Below are 23,984 nucleotides of genomic sequence, written 5' to 3' on the forward strand. Positions count from 1 at the left end.
AATTTAGCTAATGCGAACAATCCCGATGACTTCGCGATAACAAATAAATATACCGATAAGATAACTCGTCATTTGTTGCTGAGAAAAGGTGTATATCCTTACGAATATATGGATGATTGGTCTAGATTCGAAGAAACTGAATTACCACCCCTCGAATCATTCTATAGTAACTTAACAGAATCTAGAATAACAGATGCCGATTATGAACACGCTCTGACGGTCTGGGAAAAATTAGGTTGTAAGAATTTAGGCGATTATCACGATCTGTACTTAAAAACCGATGTACTGTTACTCGCCGATATATTCGAGATATTTAGAAAGACGTGTTTAAAACAATACGGCTTGGACCCGGCATGGTACTATTCCAGTCCCGGACTATCGTGGGATGCATTGTTGAAGAAGACCGGCGTAGAACTAAAACTACTCACAGATTACGATATACACTTGTTTATTGAGAAAGGATTAAGAGGTGGTATATCAATGGCGTCGAAAGGTATTCTAAGGCTAATAATAAATTAGTGGAAGGATACGATCCGAGTAAACCCGACACGCATATATTATATCTCGACGCTAACAATTTGTACGGATGGGCTATGAGTCAACCTTTACCTACGGGTGGTTTTGAGTGGGTCAATGATATTGATATCCATAATAATGATGAGAATAAAGGGTACATACTAGAAGTTGACCTAGAATATCCAAGTTCGTTACATAAAGATCATAACAGTTATCCGCTAGCTCCCGAAAGATTAATGGTTAATAAAGATTGGATGTCGGAATATCAACACTCCTTGATGGGTAATAGAAGGTTAGCTAACATAGAAAAACTCGTACCAAATTTGATGGATAAGACAAAATATATAGTTCACTACAGAAATCTCCAGTTGTATCTATCGTTAGGTATGAAACTAAAGAAAATACACAGTTCTTAAGTTGGATCAAAGCCCTTGGATGGAGCCCTATATAAGGCTGAACACAGATTGAAAAAGATAGCCACCAGCGATTTCGAAAAGAATCTATATAAGCTCATGAATAAGTCAGTATTTGGTAAAACTATGGAGAATCTAAGGAAGCGTGTTGATGTTGAATTAGTCAGATCTAATGAGGAAGAAAGATTCAGGAAACTTATAGCTAGTCCGGCTTTTAACAGAAGCAAGATATTCGATAACGACTTAGCAGTGTTGCATATATGCAGAAGAGTAATATAAAATTCAACAGACTGGTGTACATTAGTATGAGTATTCTTGACTTGTCAAAACACTTAATTTATGACTTTTATTACAACAAACTTAAGAAGCAATACGGCGATAGATGCGATGTGTTATATACCGACACAGATTCTTTGTTGATGGAAATACAAACCAAGGATGTGTATAAAGATTTGGCAGAAAAAATAGATATGTATGATACGAGCGATTACCTAAAAGATAATCCACTGCACAGCGTAGTAAATAAAAAGGTGTTAGGTAAGATGAAGGATGAATGTGCTGGGACTCCTATAGCGGAGTATGTCGGATTAAGACCTAAGATGTATTCTATAAGGAAGTCCGATAATGGAGAGATAAGAAAAGCTAAGGGTGTTAAGAAGTATGTGGTAAAAAAGCATATCAAACACGAACAGTATAAAGAATCATTATTCAACGGTAGAACATTCAAACACGAGATGAACTCTTTAAGAAGTTACAATCATAGGATATATGGATTAAGAATGAACAAGACATCATTATCCCCCTTACATACAAAGAGATGGATTGATAAGGATGGTGTAACTACCTATGCTTATGGTTATTTAGGGCGGTAATACTTTATCGTTGGGAACTATGAGCAACTCTTCTCGTACAAATGCCCTGCCCGGTCCATCTTGAAGATAATAAAGAATAGGCTCTCCTTCTTTCTTAACCGGGGGCACGGGTGGCCCAGTCGTCTAAGGCGCCGCAATTCGCTGTGCAGAGTTGCGTCCCTTGGGCACGCCAGAAACCTATGATTGTGGGTTCGAATCCCGGTTCGCCCCGATTATGTTTCTAGGTTTGTCAGCACCATACCTGTGCTCGTGGGTTTCACTAAGTGGTAAACGTCTGAGACCTGCATCACTTCGGGCTTTCCTCCCACATTAAGCTGACACGCCGCGATATAACTGGAATACTGTTAAAAGCGGCGTTAAACCCAACTCACTCACTCACTCACTCTTTCTTAACCAATCGACTAATGTTATATGTCTTAAGAGACCAAATCAGATCGGTTGCGCGACGTAGGCCTCCTTCGAGTTCACCGGGCTGATATAAATATCTTACGCTTACTCTATCTGGAAGTTTTTGTTCTTTGCCTCTCCTCAGTGCTGAAGATTCGGAAGTCACGGATTTCATTTTAATCGCATTGGATGGTTTCTTCCCGATTAATCTCGTTACTTCATTATTCAGCGCTGATACAACGGCTGATAATCGTGTCACCCATTTGGTTGATCTTAATCGTTCCGATTTCATTTCGATCCCATACTGATAGCCAAACAAATGTTCCGCTAATGTCCGGTTAAATCTTTTGACGATAGCTTGACTACGGTGGGCCTCTCTTTCACCACGCCTGATTTCGACATCGTGCTTTGTTAACAGTTTAGTTACCGATCCAATAAACTCACGACCAGGATCTACTTGAAAAAGTTTAGGCCATTTTAGTGGTCCTCGTATATATGCGACTTAGTGCATTAGCTACTTCTGTTGAATCTTTCGAGGTTAATGGCTCAGCCTCTTTGTATCGACTAGCCACATTGACTACAGTTAAAGCGTATTTATACGTTTTGCGTCTTACCTTATCAAGGGGAAGAAACAAGAGGTCAGCCTGATGAACTTCATTCGTTGTAAAAATATCAAACTTCTTCCTCGGTATATAACGCGGTGCTGGTAAGTATATTTTCCACATCGCTTGTTTCTTCAACCAATCCTTGGCCACATCTTTAGATACCTTAGCCGCGGTGGCTAATTTTTTTATTGCTCCTATACCTTTCCAATATCCTCGTGTTCTATAGTAAATTTTAGTCATTATTAATTAATACTGATGATTCTTTTAATTAGTCTCATGATGATCGTTACATCGCATCATCATTTTTGCATACAAAATTCCATCTGTAGTAGCAGTATAGGTAGATAAATCTGGCTCCAGTTGAAGTGGTCCAGAATCACCATTACCTATACTACTCAACAAAGATAGACACAAATGTAAAGTTGCTGGAGGGTAACTGTTAAATGCTAATTAACTGTTGGTTTCATTTGTTCATGTTTCCACCTTTGGTATCTTATTAATTTTGTTGTTTTTACATGTACAGATATATGCTTATATTCCGAAACATTGTTTCCTCATAATAAAGAAGATGATATCCATACATTCTTTCTTATGTGTATCACTTGTAAATGTCATTTAAAGACTTGCTGGCTAGCTACTCCATGGTGATAGGTCAGAGCTCAGATAATGACAGACCACTTTCCTGACAACAATCTTCAGCTTGACATCCTTGTTATTTGAATTCAGCTGATGTTCGCTAGATTTTACTTGACTGTTTTGGTCATAGACCTAGGATGCAGTGAGTGGTCTCCCAGGTGAGGACAGTTTGATGGAAGATTCTGTTCTTGTTGTAAGTGTGAAACCTCTTGATGGACGCTGTTTGTGGTAGTCAGAGAAACATTTGCCACTCAGGATATCTCTGTAAACAGAATTATTGAAGATGTAACATTTGTTTAAAACTCACAGTCCACTGAACATACTATCATGCATTTGACACAGTGCATTTTTTATACATGTAGTTCCATATCCAACTGTTCATGACAACCTTTGTCTGATTGAACATCTAATTCCAAAGGCTAGTTACCATGAAGCAATGACATGTATATGTCAAGAATCACAAACTTGTACAGTTACTGACAGCCAACCTGGACGAGCTGTGCAACTATGTCACTGCTAATTAATTACTGTCGTTTAAAAATCTGACTGTATCAGTGTCCTGTGACCTTGGGCATATAAACCTTGAACCAGATAAGAAAGAGAGAAGTCTCTCCCTTAGGCTAGCTTGGGTTAGGCTAGATGCTCCTTCGCACCAACACCACAACCACTACCACCATGTCCTTACCTGGAAAATAGGGCTTCTTGTATATAAATTTGTATCTACTTGTATACAGCCTAAGTGTACACATCACAAGATATCAATTTGGATGTTGTAACCTCCGACCATGAATTGTACATGGATGCTTTGCATATTGAATATGTTCGTAGTTGGTGGAAATGTTGCAAAATAGTTGCAAGCAGTTATGCGGGCTCCATTGCATATTCTACCATGACATTGATGAATGCTTGATTCTGATTGGTTAAAATGAGATTTTCTTTTTGCTACTGAAACCCCTTTTGATATATATAGTCTTTTCACAAAAAATGTGCGTATGAATACATAGATAGCCTACATATCGATTCACAGAAAATGGCTGCTGATCGATCACCCCAATATGAACTGTAAAACATATCTATATTTCCTCTAATACACGCTGGGTCTCTAATACCAGCCAGGTCTCTAATACACGCCAAGTCAAGGGCTCTCGCAAAATAAATAGACGGTGTAGTGTCAAATAGAGGAAATACGGTAGTTTGATATCGGATGTTTGGGGCGTTCTAGGCCACAACCCTGACTACTTCGATGATGACATTAATAGATTTAACGAAATAGACTTCCAGTTTGGCAATGGCGGCGTGAGGACGCAATCAGCGGGGTATCTAGTCAAAATCCGACATTATCCAAAACATCATGGCCTCTAAGGGCAAATCAAAGAAGGGATCACCAAAAACTAAGAGTGAAGAATCTGTAGGGGGCACTATTGGCCAGTATTTACGGTCAGCAATTCCGGAGGGCCAAGAAACTGTTTCAATGCCAGTTTCCGCTCCATCATCTCACTCACCACGTGTAGATACGAATGGAAGGATTTCATTCGAAGTGAACTGAAACTCGTTACAGATAAAATATGCTGTAGAATTGATACCGTCACGGCGAAATTATCTGAATTATCGAAAAGAGTTGATGGTGTGGAATCGGCGACAGACTTTCAGTCAAAACGCATCGATGACTTCCCACAACAAATTGACTCAACGGAAGTTAGTATGAAACACCAAATCAACATGCTGAAAAAGGAACTTTTAGAAGCAGAAATTTACTCGAGAAAATCTAATCTTCTCGTCTACGGAGTGCGAAATACAATCACGACACTAGATTTGCATTGTCGGGGGATATTCAAAGACAAGCTAGACTTGGATGAACAGACTGTAGAAAACATGATGTTTGTGAACATACATCGTCTACCGAGATTCCACGAAAGTGACAAACCAAATCCAATCATTATTAAGTTTGTTCTTATGCAGGATAGGGAAGCTATTATCAAGGCTACTTTCGCCAGAGGAAAACGCCTATCAGAGGCTGGCCTTTCGATCAGAACAGATCTACCGTTAGACTTGAAGAAATTGTGAGGAAGATTACTACAAAAATCAGCGATCATTCTTTAAAACTACAATCTATAGACTCATGTTCGCGAGAAGGGGACGGATGTTATTCTTTACTACAGAAAAGATATCAGGTCAGATTGTAAAACTCTATAGAGGAAGATGAGGATCCTGAACATGCCTGCCTAAAGAATATTAATCTATGGGACTTTTTGGATTATAAGAATATTCAGTGATTGCGAAAAATGGTGAAATGTGTTATTTTATTTGACCTACATTCCACTCGTTCAAAAGATTCTTCTACATCTACTTTCACATAGTATGGATAGTTCGTATGGATTATGTCTTGTGTATCATTCAAGGACAATTTGGGGAATTCATATATTATTGGGTAAGTGCGCCAATAATGACTTTATTGTAACTATTTCTTATGATCTACCCATGTTTATCAACAGACCGCGAGAAACTTTAGCGATATCATATCACGTGGCGCATCATGTGCTTCAAAATGGCGGACATATGTTTATTTCCTCATGTTTACATGTTAGGACTCGGATTTCATGACCTGATGACTAATTGCATCTCTATAAGATGTTAAAATTCTGCCAAAGTATATGTAGATATATTGAATACATTTCACCACCGAGACCAAATGTCAAAGAATCCACTGATCAGCTGCTGATTCTTTTTTATTTTATTGATTGGAAACTGTCGACACCAGGCGAGTTTGTCGAATATGTTTGTTTTTGTTTCCTGTGATGAAGATTTTATCACCCTCTTCATGCACACTAAGCACATGTTTATAGACTGAAACAGAGCCCCCAGAATGTGAGGAGAATTTGCCTACCTGAAGTATGCAACTGTGTGCAAGGCTAATTGCAAAGAACTGTTTTTTTAAACCTTTTGGGGGGGGGGTATTTTTATATTGTTTGTGTGTGTCAGAAATTTTAGTGAAATACTCTCACTGGTCCTGATGATATGGAAATTACTGTTTCCCTTCAATAATGGCTAGTATTGGTTTTAGTTGCTGTTCTGTCAATTGTAGAGGACTACAGGATACTAAGAAAAGAAAAGATGTCTTCAATTTTTTACGATCAAAATTATATTCACTGTATCTTTTTCAAGATACACATTTTTCCAAAGAGCAAGAACCTATTATAAGAGCACAAAAGAGGAGTGGCAATTTTATTCAATAGAAATGTGGATTATAAAATAAATAATTCTCATACTGATGACAATGGGAATTTGCTTATTTTAGATATTACAATTTGTGAAAGACGTTTAACATTAGTAAATATGTATGGCCCAAATACAGATTCTCCTGATTTCTTTGAGCATGTTAAAGTCATGGCTAAGAATATTGGTAATGAGGATTATATTTTCTCAGCTGACTGGAACCTAATCTTAAATAGCACTATTGATGTAGATAATTATGTTAACATCAATAATCCTAAAGCTAGAGAAAAGGTTTTAGAACTTATTGGAGACTGAAACTTAGTAGATGTCTGGAGAGATTTCAACCCTGACAGTAAGAAATTTACTTGGCGCAAAAAGTCTCCACTAAAGCAAGCAAGATTGGATTATTTTTTTATCTCTGAAACTTTATACCCTTTTATAACAAATGCTATGATTAAACCAGGATATAGAACTGATCACTCTATTATTGATATTGATATTTCATTCAAAGATACAAAAAATCGTTCTACTTATTGGAAATTTAATACATCGTTACTTACAGACAAAAACTATGTAAAGGAAGTCAAAGAAACTATTTTGATAATAAAAACTCAATATACTTTGGACTATCAAGGTGAAATTGTTGATATAGAAAACCACTTACTTCAATTTAACATTAATGATCAATTATTTTTTGAAACATTATTAATGGAATTGAGAGGTAAAACAATTTCAAATTTCAACTTTCAAGAAAAAGGAAAGAATTGAAAAAGAAAAGAATTTATTAGATGAAATTGAATCTATTGAGAACTCGCCCACTATTACCTATGAATGACATGCTCTTTAAGTTTCTGTGGAACAGAAAGACTGATAAAGTTAAAAGACTAAAAGTCTGTCAACCTGGGTTAGGTATGATTAATATATTTTTGTACACAAAATCTATTAAGATTACTTGGATAAGGCGATTATTATGTGGAGATACCAAAAAGTGGAAAAACATCCACAAGGCTGCATTTCCTTTTGTTAATGAACTCGAAGAGTTTGGATCTCGTTTTATAGAGAAGCTGTGTTTGATTTATAATATATTTTGGAAAAACTGTTATGAACGTTTTGTAGATTTTGATAAGAAGATTGTACCAGATACTATCATGGAACTGTTCTAGGTGAACAATACCTTCCAAATGACGTGCTGGTTTTCTTGGGGAATTAGTCAGCAAAGAGCCAGAGTCACAGGAGACTAATCACAATTTTATTTACAAGAACAATTAACAATTTACAATATACTTAGAAATAACTGAGGGTGCCACAGAGAGTCGGTACACACTCTGGGCTGTGGGAGAGAGGTCTGCTTGGTAAGAGAGTCAAACCCCTTCTCTGCTAGAACTTACTTACTTACTTACTTTAACTTACTTACTTAGATTTAACGTGCGCTTTCCGACTGATGCGTATTTCGCACACGGGCCCGGTCAGGCCATTTAATGTGTTTCCGAAAGGGGCGAGGGTGGACTGTGCAACCCAAGAGGGGGCTTTAGGGGTTGCTTATATAGAATTTGGGAATTTTGAGATTTGGAATAGATGCCGATGGGGTTGGGGAGGAGAACGAAGGGAGCTGGGTATGGTGGATGATTGTTTGTTTTTGTGATTTTGATTTGGTAGGTTATTATGGTTTTAGATGCGTTTTATTAGTTCCGTTTTTATTAAGAATACGCCTAAGGCCTTGAAGTTTTCTAGTTTATTTTGTGGGTTTAGTATTGCTTCTAGAGTGAGAGCCTTGTTTAGATTGAGGGTGGTTTGTAATGCGGTTCGATGTGCTAGAACTTGGCTACAGTATGTATTTAATGAAAGTTTGAACAATAGAAAGGAATGTGATTGGTTGATACACGATTGGTTGTGTCCTAAGCTAAATGGATGGCTAGACAGAGGGGAATACTAAATCCTGTTTATCCTGTTGGACTGGCACTAATCTTGTTGACATATTTACTGGATGCTTTGAAAGAGATTAGGGTGTCACTATAGATGAGCTCTTATAATAATTAGATCTACATCAAGTGCTTTTATGAGTTATCATGGTGTAATATTTATACACCATTTCATATAATTATAGTTTAGCAAGTAATAATTATCATCAGGTAAAATGCATATATAAAATATCAATAGTTTCAGTTATAGCTTTTAGATAAATGCTAGCCTAAGGTATCAAGATCCCATCTCCCAGACAAAGGATATTTATTTAAGTATATCTGTCATCACCTACCAGGGTATATTAGAATAACATTACTTCAATTAAGACATATTAAGGATTAGCCCCCATGCAAGCTCGTCTATAGTGCATTAAGGATTAGCTCCCATACAAATTATCATCAGGTAAAATGCATATATAAAATATCAATAGTTTCAGTTATAGCTTTTAGATAAATGCTAGCCTAAGGTATCAAGATCCCATCTCCCAGACAAAGGATATTTATTTAAGTATATCTGTCATCACCTACCGGGGTATATTAGAATAACATTACTTCAATTAAGACTCATTAAGGATTAGCCCCCATACAAGCTCGTCTATAGTGCATTAAGGATTAGCTCCCCTACAAGCTCGTCTATAGGGCATTAAGGATTAACCCCCACACAAGCTTATCTATAGTGACACCCTAATCTCTTTCAAAGCATCCAGTAAATATGTCAACAAGATTAGTGCCAGTCCAACAGGATTAACAGGATTTAGTATTCCCCTCTGTCCAGCCATCCACCCATCCCGCCAACACCTTCACAACCCTCCACATCACATGCCTCCCCCATGGAAACTCAACCAGCTAAACCTAATCCAACCCATGACGAAGATTTCTCCACTAGTGAGGAAACAATAGACACTACTCCAACTAAAGCAAACCAAACTTCCCAACCAGCCAACACCCCAAACCTAAATAACCTCACCTTACTCCTAGCATATATGCATAGTCAAAACTCACCAAAAGCTAGTATGGAATCCTTCCACAAAGTAGCTTTCAATCTAAAATTAACCGATCTTCCCTTCTTCCTCTTTAACCTCCATCTAAAAGAACTCACCGAATAAAATAAAAACTAAAAACTAAATCACCAATCACCCGAAACCAATAATGGAAGGACTAAATATTTTTCAGTGGAACGCCAACGGACTCACCTCCCACGGCCATGAACTAAAAACTAAATTTAAACTAAATAAAGGCCCTCACATTGCTTGTATACAGGAAACCAAATTCTCAAAAAAATCGAAATTCACACTACCTAACTACAACTCAGTTAGAACTGACAGAGCTAAACCGAAAACAAGAAGAGCCGCAGGAGGACTAATCATATTTATCAGGGAAGATATAAATTACGAAGAAATAAAAATAGACACGCCAAACCTAGAAGCCAACGGCATTAAAATCACATTAAATAACCGAAACATAAACATCATAAATATTTACCACTGGGCGGAACAAAAAGTCCAACCTGAGGATCTAAACAAACTACTCAAAATAAGCGATAAATCTACTATATTCCTAGGAGACTTTAACGCTCACCATCCTACATGGAGCATAGATGATAAAATAGATAATCATGGCAAATTAATCTCCGAATGGATAGAAACAAACGACCTAGTACTCCTTAATAGCAACCAACCCACGAGGTACGATAAGATAAACCAAAAAATGTCGGCTATCGACCTAACCATATGCACCGCAGATCTAGCCCAAAGCACTCAATGGGAAGTGCACGACGTCCCGCTAGGTAGCGACCACTTCCCCATAAACATAACCATAGGAAATACAAACGTACCAATCCAAACAGAAAACCAAGAACCAAAATTCCATTACAACAAAGCTAACTGGGACCAATTCCAAGATATCTGCAACGAAGCTAACTTAAACGAAATAGAAAATAAGGATCCAGAAACCTATTGTAAAAACCTAACAGACTATATAATAAACGCAGCCAAAACCTCCATCCCCTTCAAACCATCTAAGACAGGCAAAACGACGGTACCATGGTGGAATGTGGAAATAGAACAGACTAGACGAAAACGTAAATCAGCCTTCAATAAAGCAAAACGCGACTACAAATATTTAAACATAGCCCACGAACTAAACCACCAGGTTCAAAAACTAGTCCAAATAGCCAAAAGTAGAGACTGGAAAAATTCTGCGAAGGTATAAATAACCGTACAGATGCCAGGACGGTCTGGCGCAAAATCCACGCCATTAGAGGCTTAAAACGACATAAAAAAAACCCTAACATTAACAACTCAACCAACCCCGCCCAAAAAGCAAATAATCTCGCCAACCATTTTTCGGCCGTTAGCAGTAACAGCAACTTCAGCCAAAAATTCCCAGATAAACTTAAAACAGAAAACAAACCCACAAAAGAACCAAACAATAACAATCTAGAAATAAATCAACCCTACACAATGGAGGAGCTCCTCTACGTAATCCAAAACAGGAAAAAGGGCACAGCCCCAGGATTAGACCTAACCTCTTACCAAATAATTAAAAAACTCCCCCTAAAACTGCTCCAGGCACTACTCAAACTATACAATCTCATCTACCTTAACGGACAGGTTCCTACTCCCTGGAAACAGGCCCTAGTCATACCAATCCCTAAACCTAATAAACCAGCTAATCAAGCTAACTCTTATAGACCAATATCCCTAACTTCAAACTTATGTAAAGTAATGGAATCAATGGCTAAAAATAGATTACAACATTACTTAACCCAAAATAACACCATAAACCCAGATCAAAGCGGTTTCACTCCTGGCCGCTCAACCCTAGATAACCTCGCCCGACTAGAACAAGATATTAAGACAGGACAACTAAATAAACAATATACCACAGGCATCTTCTTAGACTTCTCTAAAGCTTTCGACATGGTATGGCACGATGGGCTAATACAAAAACTTAAAAAAATAGGACTCAAAGGTCAGATAATAAACTACATCCAGGACTTCCTAAACAATCGTAAAATAACCGTGTGTATAGACCAAACTCTATCGGACCAATGTCCCCTAGAAAATGGCACTCCACAGGGCAGTATCCTCAGCCCCACCCTCTTCAATATAATGATAAACGATCTATTCGAGGGTCTATCCCCTAAAGTAAACACATCAAAATTCGCGGATGATGGAGCCATCTGGATCCGCACTAAAAGCATGAAAATGGCCCAAAATCTACTCCAAAAATCTCTTAATAAAATACAACAATGGGCTGACAAATGGGGCTTCTCCCTTAACTCAGAAAAAACAACAGGAATAGTATTCAAACATAAAAACATGAAACCCGCCTCCCCAATCCTCCAGCTAAACAATCAAACAATCAAATTTCAAAAACAAACCAAATTCTTAGGACTTATTTTCGATGAACATCTCACCTGGGATGCTCACATCCAAAACCTAACAACTAAATGCAGTAAAGACCTAAACACCCTAAGATGCCTAACTGGCTCTAACTGGGGAGCCTCCAAAGATACTCTCCTCTCTCTCTACATATCCCTAATTAGATCAAAACTAGACTACGGCTGCGCCATATACAACACCCTAAACAACTCTCTATCTAAAAAACTTGACTCAATACAATATCAGGCTCTCAAACTCATTACACGCACCCAACATGGCACCTCCTACACCTCACTTCAGGCCTTAACAGGAGAAATGCCACTAAGTCTACGCAGGGAACAGCTAAGCTTAAATTTCTGGGCCGCGTCCCAATCAAACCCTCTCATCCAAAACTTAATAAACCAAAACATCAGCCCTAAAAACCAAGCTCTAGCTCGTAAACACCCCTTACTTACACCAATATCCCAAAGAATAACAAACTACCTCAATGAACACCAAATTAAAAATCTTAAACAAAACTGCAAACAATCAAATATCTTCACCCCTAAACTTAAAATACCCAAAATAGACACAACACTAGCTAGCCAAATAAATAAACAAACCGACCCAAACATAGCTAAAACTACCACACTAGCATACATACACAAAAATTGGCCAAATTGGTGTCACATTTACACGGACGGATCCTCAGATCCGACCTCCAAACACACGGGTTTCGGAGTCCATACCACACAACCAACTAAAACCACACAATCCTTCCGACTCCCAAATAACCAATCAATATTCACGGCCGAACTAATGGGCATGGCCTCAGCCCTCCACAATCAAGAATCCAAAAACAACCAAAAAATCCTAATACTTACTGACTCCCTAAGTGGCCTACAAGCCCTCCAAAACAAAAATACCAAAAACCGACCTAAATTAATAAATCAAATACTTAAAAGCTCCAACGACCTAACAAAAGCAGGCAAACAAATAACCTTCTTGTGGATACCCGCCCACGTAGGAATATACGATAATGAAAACGCCGATAAAGCAGCTAAACTATCCCTCAAAATCCCAGAAATAAGCTTAAACTTACCCATCTCAAAATCAGAAATTAAAAGTGTAAACAAACAAAAAATCACAAAAAAATGGCATAACCTATATCTAAACTCAAATAGCCAAATCAAAAGAGTGCTCAGCAAACCACTAACCAAACCAAAAATTCTCCATCCATCAAAAAAAAATCGACAGAGTAATCACTAAACTCCAAACAGGACACACCAACCTAAATAACCACCTAAAAAAATTTAAAAAACACACTACAGGTAACTGCCCACACTGCAAACAACTAGAAACCCCAGAACACGCACTCATCCACTGCACACACTACCTAACACATCGAACCGCATTACAAACAACCCTCAATCTAAACAAGGCTCTCACTCTAGAAGCAATACTAAACCCACAAAATAAACTAGAAAACTTCAAGGCCTTAGGCGTATTCTTAATAAAAACGGAACTAATAAAACGCATCTAAAACCATAATAACCTACCAAATCAAAATCACATAAACAAACAATCATCCACCATACCCAGCTCCCTTCGTTCTCCTCCCCAACCCCATCGGCATCTATTCCAAATCTCAAAATTCCCAAATTCTATATAAGCAACCCCTAAAGCCCCCTCCTGGGTTGCACAGACCACCCTCGCCCCTTTCGGAAACACATTAAATAGCCTGGCCGGGTCCGTGTGCGAAATACGCATCAGTCGGAAAGCGCACGTTAAATCTCCAAAGTAAGTAAGTAAGTAAGTAAGTACCAAAACTCACACACACATCCTATACACCCAATCCCAGCATGACAGACCAAAGACAAATCGAGATATGCGAAATCTCTGGCATTACATCCCCTACACCTGCGGAGGCGCACAACACCTCCGACAGGGCAACACCCTCACTCATTCCCGCAGGCTACGGCGATGAAGACCCTCAAGCCTCCTACATGGAAACTCAACCCAGCACCCCACCTCCCCAAGCATGCAACTCAAAAAAACGCAAACTAGACGCATCGGCATCACCTACCTCACACACCCTCTCACCCGCAGCCCTCATCACCACATGGGCCCTCTACTTTTTTTCGGCCACCCCCTCAGTACAACTAGCTCCAACACTGACCATAAATAAAATAGGCATGTGGCTAAGGCAACAAAAAATTAATTACCTAAACATCAAACGTAGCTTCAAAGGATATCAGATAATCTTCCCAAATCAAGAATCCTACATAGCAGCAACTAAAATTAAACAAATATTCCAATTCACCGTAAATAGCTCTAAACCTAACTGGCAAATATACACTAGGGGAGTTATTCGAGTGCACCCAAGGGAAACCGACGAGGACCTCGACATATACGCCAAAGAAGCTAACACTATCCAAACCCAACCACAAATAACTAGCCTCCGCAGGATTAAATCAAACAGAAACGGGAAAACCACCCCCACACCTATTGTAATAATAAACTTAAAAAAAACAGCTAAACACCCTGAAGCCCCCAAACATATCACTTTCGGCGCTAACCATAACTTAGAGGTCAAACCATACATCAAGCAAGTAAAGCAATGTTCTAATTGCCTACAATATAATCACACCGCTAACCAATGTACTTTCAAAAAAACTAAATGCAAAAACTGTGCTCAAACGGACTGCCCAGGCATATGCACACCCTGGTGCATCCACTGCAAATCCATAAAACACTCATCACTCTCGAACCAATGCCCCCACAGACTATCACTCACCCAACAGGCCAACAGACATATAGACATAAACACGGCCAAAATCCAAACCAAAAAACACACACCGCAAGCATACAAACCACTACTACCAACACCACCCTCAAACAACAACACACGCACGCAAAACAGTATACCCAGTCTCCGTATGGGACCAAAATCAGCGAGATGCATACATCGCAAATGAAACAAACACCCCACACATCCCACAAACTCACACTCTCACCCTCCCCGCCTCTCACCCTACAATTACCACATCTACACCCGCAAGCAAAGCCCAACGCACAACGACCACCACACAACCAGCACCAACACAAGCCATCACAGCCACAAGGGCAACAACACTCCCAAACCTACAGGCAACCCCCGAACACCCAGTCAACAGGGAAACTACAGAAACCACTCAGACTCTCGCACCCAAACCCAGCATGCAACCCACCACCGAACAGATTGACCAAACTAAAGACAACTTAACCGAAGAAGACGAGTACACATCCTCAGAGGAAATAAACGATCTTACCTTGTCAGCCCCAAAAACCAAAAGCTATAGAAAAAAACTCACCCAAAACGCAGCAAGCAAAAATCTAAACAACTTAGTCCTCCTACTAGCTTACGTGTTAAAGCAGTCTAATCCAGAAGCCAGCTCCAAAGCCTTCTTTGGTGTAGCACATAAACTAAAACTCGTCACCACCTCTTTCGACCGTTTCAGCAGCAACCTTAATAACCTACAAAAGTAAATACCTAAACCAAGCCTAAACCAAACATAAATCCACCCAGTTTCCCAATGGAAGGCCTAAACATTTTTCAATGGAATGCCAATGGCCTCGCCGGCCATGGTTCTGAACTCAAAGCTAAATTCAAAATAGATAAAGGTCCCCATGTAGCTTGTATTCAAGAAACCAAATTCTCACATAAAACTAAATTCAACCTACCAAATTATAACGCAGTGAGAACCGACAGGTCCAAAACCATCCCAGGCAGAACAGGAGGAGGTCTAATCATCTACGTTAGAGAGGATATTAACTACGAGGAAGTTAAAGTAAACACTCCTAATCTAGAAGCTAATGGAATCCAAGTCACCATCAATAACCAAAATATAAAAATCATTAACATCTATCACTCAACACTAAAACCAATTAAAGATACAGACCTAGATATCCTTTACCAATTAGGAAATAAATCAACCATCTTAGGAGACTTCAATGCCCATCATCCTACCTGGGGCATTGCAGATAAACTAGACAACCATGGACAACTAACATCAGAGTGGATTGAAAAAAATGACCTAATACTATTAAACAATAACCAACCAACTAGATACGACAAATCCCACCACACCATGTCGGCTATCGACTTAACAATATGTACGCCAGACTTAGCACAAAGTCTGATGTGGGACGTCCACCCAGTACCCCTAGGCAGCGACCACTTTCCCATAAATATAACCCTAGGAAATATAAAAATACCAAATCAAACCCCTAAACAGGAACCTAAATTTCAGTACAAAAACGCCAACTGGGACCAATTCCAAGAATTATGCAACGAAGCTAATCTAAACGATTTAGAAACAACAGACCCCGAAACATTCTGTCAAAACCTAACTAACTTCATAATCAACGCAGCCAAATCCGCAATCCCCTTCAAATCATCCAACCCAGGAAAACCCACTGTCCCTTGGTGGAATGAGGAAATAGAGCTAACTAGACTAAAACGCAAATCAGCTTTCAACAGAGCTAAACGAGACCCCTCTCATCTCAAAACAGCTCATGAACTTAACCACAAAGTGCAAAACCTAGTTAAAACTGCTAAAACCAAAAACTGGAAAAAATTCTGTGAGGAGCTAAATCACCACACCGACGCTAGGAAGGTGTGGCGCAAAATTCACGCCATCCGAGGCATCAAGCGGCACAAAAAAAGCCCCAATATAAACAACTCAACTAACCCCACCCAAAAGGCCAACAACCTAGCCAAACACTTCTCTAAAGTTAGCAGCAACAGTAACTTCAGTAAGAAATTCCAAGATAAACTAAATAAAGAAACCAAATTCTCCAAAGAAAACAGACAAGACAACCTAGAAATAAATCAACCTTACACCATAGAAGAACTAAATCACGTACTAAACAATAGAAAAAAAGGAACAGCCCCTGGCCTAGACCTCACCTCTTACCAAATAATCAAACACTTACCTACCAAACTACTCCAAACTTTACTTAAACTATACAACCTAGTCTACCTAAACGGAGAGGTCCCATCCTCATGGAAGGAAGCTCTAGTAATCCCAATACCTAAAGACCGCCTCCGTGGTCCTGTGGTAGAGCGTCCGCCCGGAGAGCGGAAGGTCCAGGGTTCGATCCCGGGCCGCGTCATACAAAAAGACGTTAAAAGATTGTACTTGTTGTTACCCTGTCTGGCGCTCGGCATTAAGGGGCTAAAACAAGGACTGGTCGGCTCGGAGTCAGTATACTGTGTCTGAGTGGGGTATTCATGTTAAACTGCGGCATGGTATCTCAGTGAGCTAGCACTATAAATCGGCATCAGTCCGGACTAGTACAAGCAGCCACACACACACATACACGTGCATGCACGTCGCTATATAAGTGCAATAATCTTGGACGCGACGTTAAACCCAATTTCACCTCACCTCACCCAATACCTAAACCAAATAAACCAGCAGATCAGGCAAACTCCTATAGGCCCATCTCCCTAACCTCAAATCTCTGCAAAATAATGGAACTTATGACTAAAAATAGGCTACAGCACTACCTAGACCAAAACAACATCATAAATCCTGTCCAAAGCGGCTTCACTCCTGGCCGATCAACTCTCGATAACCTTGCCCGACTAGAACAGGATATAAAAACAGGACAGCTAAACAAGCAATACACCATAGGCATATTCCTCGACTTCTCTAAAGCTTTCGATATGGTATGGCACCACGGGCTAATACAAAAACTAAAAAAAATAGGACTCAAAGGTCAAATAATAAACTTCATCCAAGATTTCCTAAACAATCGCAAAATTACCGTGGGTATAGACCATACACTATCGGACCAGTGTCCCCTAGAAAATGGCACTCCCCAGGGCAGCATCCTCAGCCCAACCCTCTTCAATATAATGATAAATGATCTATTCGAGGGCTTATCCCCTAAACTAAACACTTCAAAATTCGCGGATGACGGAGCCCTATGGATCCGCACTAAAAGCATTAAAATGGCAGAAAACTTAATCCAAAAATCTCTAAATAAAATACAACAATGGGCAGACAAATGGGGCTTCTCCCTTAACTCAGATAAAACAACAGGAGTAGTATTCAAACATAAAAACATGAAACCTGCCTACCCAATCCTCCAGCTAAACAACCAAACAATCAAATTCCAAAAACAAACAAAATTCTTAGGACTTATTTTCGATCAACACCTCACCTGGGAGGCTCACGTCCAAAACCTAAAAACTAGATGCAGCAAAGACCTTAACACATTAAGATGTCTCACCGGCTCTAACTGGGGAGCCTCCAAAGATACCCTCCTCTCACTATATACAACACTAATTAGATCAAAACTAGACTACGGCTGTGCCATATACAATACCCTAAACAACTCTCTTTCTAAAAAACTTGACTCAATACAATATCAGGCTCTCAAACTAATTACACGCACCCAACATGGCACCTCCTACACCTCACTTCAGGCCCTTACAGGAGAAATGCCACTAAATCTACGCAGGGAACATCTAAGCCTTAATTTCTGGGCCGCGTCCCAAACAAACCCTCTCATCCAAAACCTAATTAACCAAAACATTAGCCCAAGAAACCAAGCTCTAGCTCGCAAACACCCCTTACTCACCCCAATATCCCAAAGAATAACTAACTACCTCAATGAACACCAAACTCAAAATCTTAAACAAAACTGCAAAAAATCAAATATCTTCACCCCTAAACTCAAAATACCCCAAATAGACACAACGCTAGCTAACCAAATAAATAAACAAACCGACCCAAACATAGCTAAAACCACCACACTTTCATACATACACGAAAATTGGCCAAATTGGTGTCACATATACACTGACGGATCTTCAGACCCGATCTCCAACCACACAGGCTTCGGAGTCCATACCACACAACCAGTTATATCCACACAATCTTACCAACTCCCTAACAACCAATCTATATTCACGGCCGAACTTATGGGCATGGCCTCAGCCCTGCATAACCAACAATCTAAAAACAACAAAAAAATCCTAATTCTCACTGACTCCCTTAGTGGACTACAAGCCCTCCAAAACAAAAATACAAAAAAACGACCTAAATTAATAAACCAAATACTTAAAAGCTCCAACGACCTAACAAAAGCAGGCAAACAAATAACCTTCTTGTGGATCCCCGCCCACGTAGGAATTTACGGCAACGAAAGCGCCGATAAAGCAGCTAAATTATCTCTCAAAATACCAGAAATAAGCCTAAACCTACCCATCTCAAAATCAGAAATTAAAAGTGTAAACAAACAAAAAATAACCAAAAAATGGCATAATCAATATCAAAACTCAAATAGCCAAATCAAAAAAGTGCTCAGAAAACCACTAGCGAAACCTAAAATCCTACACCCCTCTAAAAAAATTGACAGATTAATTACAAAACTCCAAACAGGACACACTAACCTAAATAACCACCTAAAACAACTTAAAAGACACACCACAGGCAACTGCCCCCACTGCAAACAACCCGAAACCACAGAACACGCACTCATTCACTGCACCCACTATCAAACACACAGAACCACACTACAAACCACCCTCAATCTAAATAAGGTTCCTACTCTAGATGAAATACTAAACCCTCAAAATAAACTAGAAAACTTCAAGGCCCTAGGCGTATTCCTAATCAAAACAGACCTAATTAAGCGCATCTAAAAATTAATTAATCTACCAATCCAAAATCCAATAAACATACAAACACCCACCTTACCCGGCTCCCTTAGTTCCCTCCTCCACCCACCTCGGCATTTATTCCAAATTTAAAAATTTCAAAAAATCAATATGAGCAACCCCTAAAAGCCCCCTCTTAGGTTGCACACACCACTTTCACCCTTTTCGGAATACACTAAATGGTCCGGCCAGGCCCGTGTGCGAAATACGCTGTAGTCGGAAAGCGCACGTTAAATCTTCTATATCAGTCAGTCAGTTAGGGCAAACACAGTCAACAATATTCTATACGAATATACAAAACTATCGGACCAAGGGCAACAGGTGGAGCTGTGTTGGATCCCCTCTCACATAGATATTCATGGAAATGAAAAAGCAGACTCACTGGCGAAGCTAGCTCTAGACAAAGCGGATATAGAGCCTATTCCCTTTAGTAAACTAGAGATAAAAAGCAAAATCAAAGCCTCCATAGCAAAAAGATGGCAAGCCCAATGGGACGCAAGTAAGATCGGCAGATGGCTATACAAAATTCAACCCAAGGTCCAACAAAAGCCAAACTCATACTCAAATGAAAGGAAAATTGAAACTGCTATCTCACGCCTCAGACTTGGTCACAAAAAGCACTATGACAAGGTTTGTTCATCTTGCAATCAGGCTGAAACCATTGACCACCTGTTACTAGAATGTCAAGACCATGCCCCAGCCCGGGCTAGGTTAAAACAAGAATTGCAGTTAGATCCGCTATCTGTCATAGATCTCCTAAAGCCAAGAGATGCAATAGCGAAGGCCAAACTAACTCTATTTCTGAGAGATGGACAGCTGCTCGAACGTATATAAACAGAGCAGCCACGGATAAAAATGAAATCATATCAATATAAGAAAAAAGAAATCATATCAATGCAAAAACAGAAATTATGTGAACACCGAACTCACAATAGATATGTGAACCCTTCTCACACACAGGAGTCCCAAAGAGGGACAGGTCAGCCGAAATTGCCTAGGCAGAAGGCGACCTCTTAAACACCTAATGCAACAACAACAACAGTTCTAGGAGAGAAGGACTACAGGCCCTCCAAAATAAAAACACCAAAAACCGCCCTAAACTCATTAACCAAATACTCAAAAGCGCAAATAACTTAACAGAGGCAGGCAAACAAATAGCATTTATCTGGATCCCAGCCCACGTAGAAATATATGGAAACGAAAACGCCGATCAAGCCGCCAAAAAATCCCTCAAAATTCCTGAAATAAGCCTTAATCTACCAATATCTAAAGCAAAAGCATTAACAAACGTAAAATCACCCAAAAATGGCATAAGACATACCTAAAAACAAACACACAGATAATCAAAATCCTCAAAAAACCTCTAACCAAACCTAAAATCCTCCATCCATGCAAGAAAATTGATAGAATAATCACCAAACTCCAAACAGGTCACACTAAACTAAACAGTCAACTCCTAAAAATAAAAAAACACGCAACCGGAAAATGCCCACACTGCCCACACCTGGAAACAATAGAACATGCACTCTTACACTGCACGCACTACCAAACCCACCGAGCAACACTCCAAACAAATCTAAAACTAGATAAAGCCATAATCCTAGAATCAATCCTAAATCCACATAACAATATAGAAAAATTTAAAGCACTAGGCGTATACTTAACTAAAACCAATCTAATGATCCGCATCTAAAAACACTCAACCACACCACATAAACAAACAAACACACACCAACACACTCCCTTAGTACACTACCACACCCCTAGGCATGCATTCCAAATTTCAAAATCTCCAAAACTTATATAAGCAACCACTAAAACCCCCCTCTGGTTGCAACACCTTTATTTTCCCTTCAAAACCACGCTAAATGGCCCGACCGGGCCCGTGTGCGAAATACGCTCCAGTCGGAAAGCGCACATTAAATCTCCAAACGTAAGTAAGTAAGTAAGGAGAGAAGGGGTTTGACTCTCTTACCAAGCAGACCTCTCTCACACAGCCCAGAGTGTGTACCGACTCTCTGTGGCACCCTCTGTTATTATCTAAGTATAAATTGTAAATTGTTAATTGTTCTTGTAAATAAAATTGTGATTAGTCTCCTGTGGCTCTGTCTCTTTGCTGACTAATTCCCCAAGAAAACCAACACGTCATTTGGAAGGTATTGTTCACCCAGAACAATTCCATGATAATACTCCCTACTGACTCTGTAGAAGAACATCGCCGTGCTATTAAAAAGATCTTCTCTAAAAGTACAGGCTCTAAACATATTTATAATATTCTTGTATTTGTTGATATGAAAACAAGAGGCCAGGAAAAGTGGGAGTTACAGTTTGGAAAATTGAATTGGAATATTATTTGTATTAAGCCTTCTAAAGCAACACAAGAGGTGAAATTGTGTTGGTTTCAGTATCGAATCATATGTAGAATTCTTGCAACTAATTCTTTGTTGTTTAAAATGAATATTTCTGATACCACGCTTTGTTCTTTTTGCAAATGTTATGATGAAACTATTGTACACCTTTTTTTTGGAATGTGAACTTATAAGCATTTTGGAAAACCTTCTCAGATTGGACAAATAAATGTAACCATATACATCATATGAAATTAAGTGCTGAACTTGTATTATTTGGTGTTAAAGAAAATATTGTAACTGACAAAGTTTTTGATATTCTTATTTTAATAGCTAAATCTTTTATATATTTCTGTAGATTGAAAAAAACAAATCTTTGCTTCGCAATATTTCAAAAAGATGTTTGTCTGAGATACAAAATTGAGAAGAATATAGCCTTTACAAATGGTAATGTAGCAACATTTTATAAATCATGGATCTTTTATCACATATTGTTTGAAGAAGCAGAACAGCAATAACATATGTATCTCTTTCTCATATTTGTTTCTTGCCAGGATCAGTGTTTGAATAATATTTTGAATGCTTGACTGTGTGTATTTTTTGTTATATTTCTTAAAAATCACCTTGGCACCATTTCCAATACTTGTATTTAATTTTTCCCAAATGTATACATACATCGTCTTCAGAATGTGAGGGTGACTATTGCCCTGGATTGCCATCCTCCTCATGTAACAGGGAAAAGGTGAAATAAAATGTATAAAAATAAAGATTTAACGAAGGCATATCTTTTGCATACAAATGAAATGTTTATGAAACTGTTAGAGTAATATTGTATGGTGACCAGAATTGGAACAATTTAAGCTATTTCCTCATTGAAACAACCGACAATGAAAGTAAAATATAACATTATAAAAATTGTTTGAAAGAACTTAATTCATGACAACATGTTGTTTGAAAAACCTTTTTTCTGATTGATATTGGTTGCCATCTCTGTCAACCAACACAGTAAGAATTTGTCAGGAGGGAAAGTCCATCAGAAAACACTCCCCTTCGATAGTCCACGAAAACAATGTCCCAACTGAAGTGACAACTTATCAAACTTGATGAAATTCATTTCAGAACACGCACAATTAAGAAAATCATACACAATTAATAGGTCACACCATGCAGATTCCTCGTTTCAAAATATCCGGCTCGTCTTTGCAGCCAAAAAAGTGGCTGTTCAGTCATACTCAGTCACATTGGTAACCATATGGATGTACCAGCAGGCTTGATCAATCCCAGGTAATCTACCTGTTAATGTTGAACTACATCATAGATCGGGGTTGTCATCTTGCTTCTTTCTATAACTTGTTACGGAGAATGTAAACACTAAAGTACTCTGTTCAAAATTATAATAAGGAGGTATCTATTCTACAGTGGGACTACATCAAATTTTAAAACACAGTAGGTTTTTCTCCTAAATGAAATATAGTTAGCGGATCCTACTGAAGTCCACTGACAATATCTCACTTTATTTATACAGAGAACTAAAACAATGAAACAGCGTTCTTATTGTCCTAGGTGATTACCATTAAGGCATTTTTCCCTGTTGTTTCATAAGTTACTTCCAGTATCATGAAGGATATGTGTACAATATATGATTATAATATGGTGTTTACCCATGAAGATCTGGGTTGGAGCAGGTCTTCAGCAACCCATACTTGCCATAAAAGGCGACTATGCTTGTCGTATGAGGCAACTAATGGGATTGTGTGGTCAGACTGGCTGACTTGGTTGATGCATGTCATCATATCCCAATTGCATGGATCGATGCTCATGATGTCAATCACTGGATTGTCTGGTCCAGACTCAATTATTTACAGACCGCCGTCATATAGCTAGATTATTGCTGAGTGCAGCGTTAAACAACAACAAACAAACAAAACTTTATAAACAATCTGATTTAGAAAGA

The 23,984-nt window shown here is 38.9% G+C and overlaps 1 protein-coding gene across 1 annotated transcript in view; it reads right to left on the reverse strand.

Moving 5' to 3' along the window:
• Positions 1-3,561: 3,561 nt before the first annotated feature.
• Positions 3,562-23,984, reverse strand: part of LOC139445621 (leucine-rich repeat-containing protein 74A-like) — a 582,304-nt gene continuing 561,881 nt past the window's right edge. Inside the window, exon 16 of the mRNA XM_071226790.1 lies at positions 3,562-3,691. Coding sequence (XP_071082891.1) covers positions 3,562-3,691 — 130 coding nt within the window. The remainder of the gene's footprint in view (positions 3,692-23,984) is intronic.

The sequence above is a fragment of the Haliotis cracherodii genome, unplaced genomic scaffold (genome assembly GCF_022045235.1).
Source record: "Haliotis cracherodii isolate W230 unplaced genomic scaffold, xgHalCrac1.p SCAF_6, whole genome shotgun sequence".
Lineage (NCBI taxonomy): Eukaryota > Metazoa > Mollusca > Gastropoda > Lepetellida > Haliotidae > Haliotis > Haliotis cracherodii.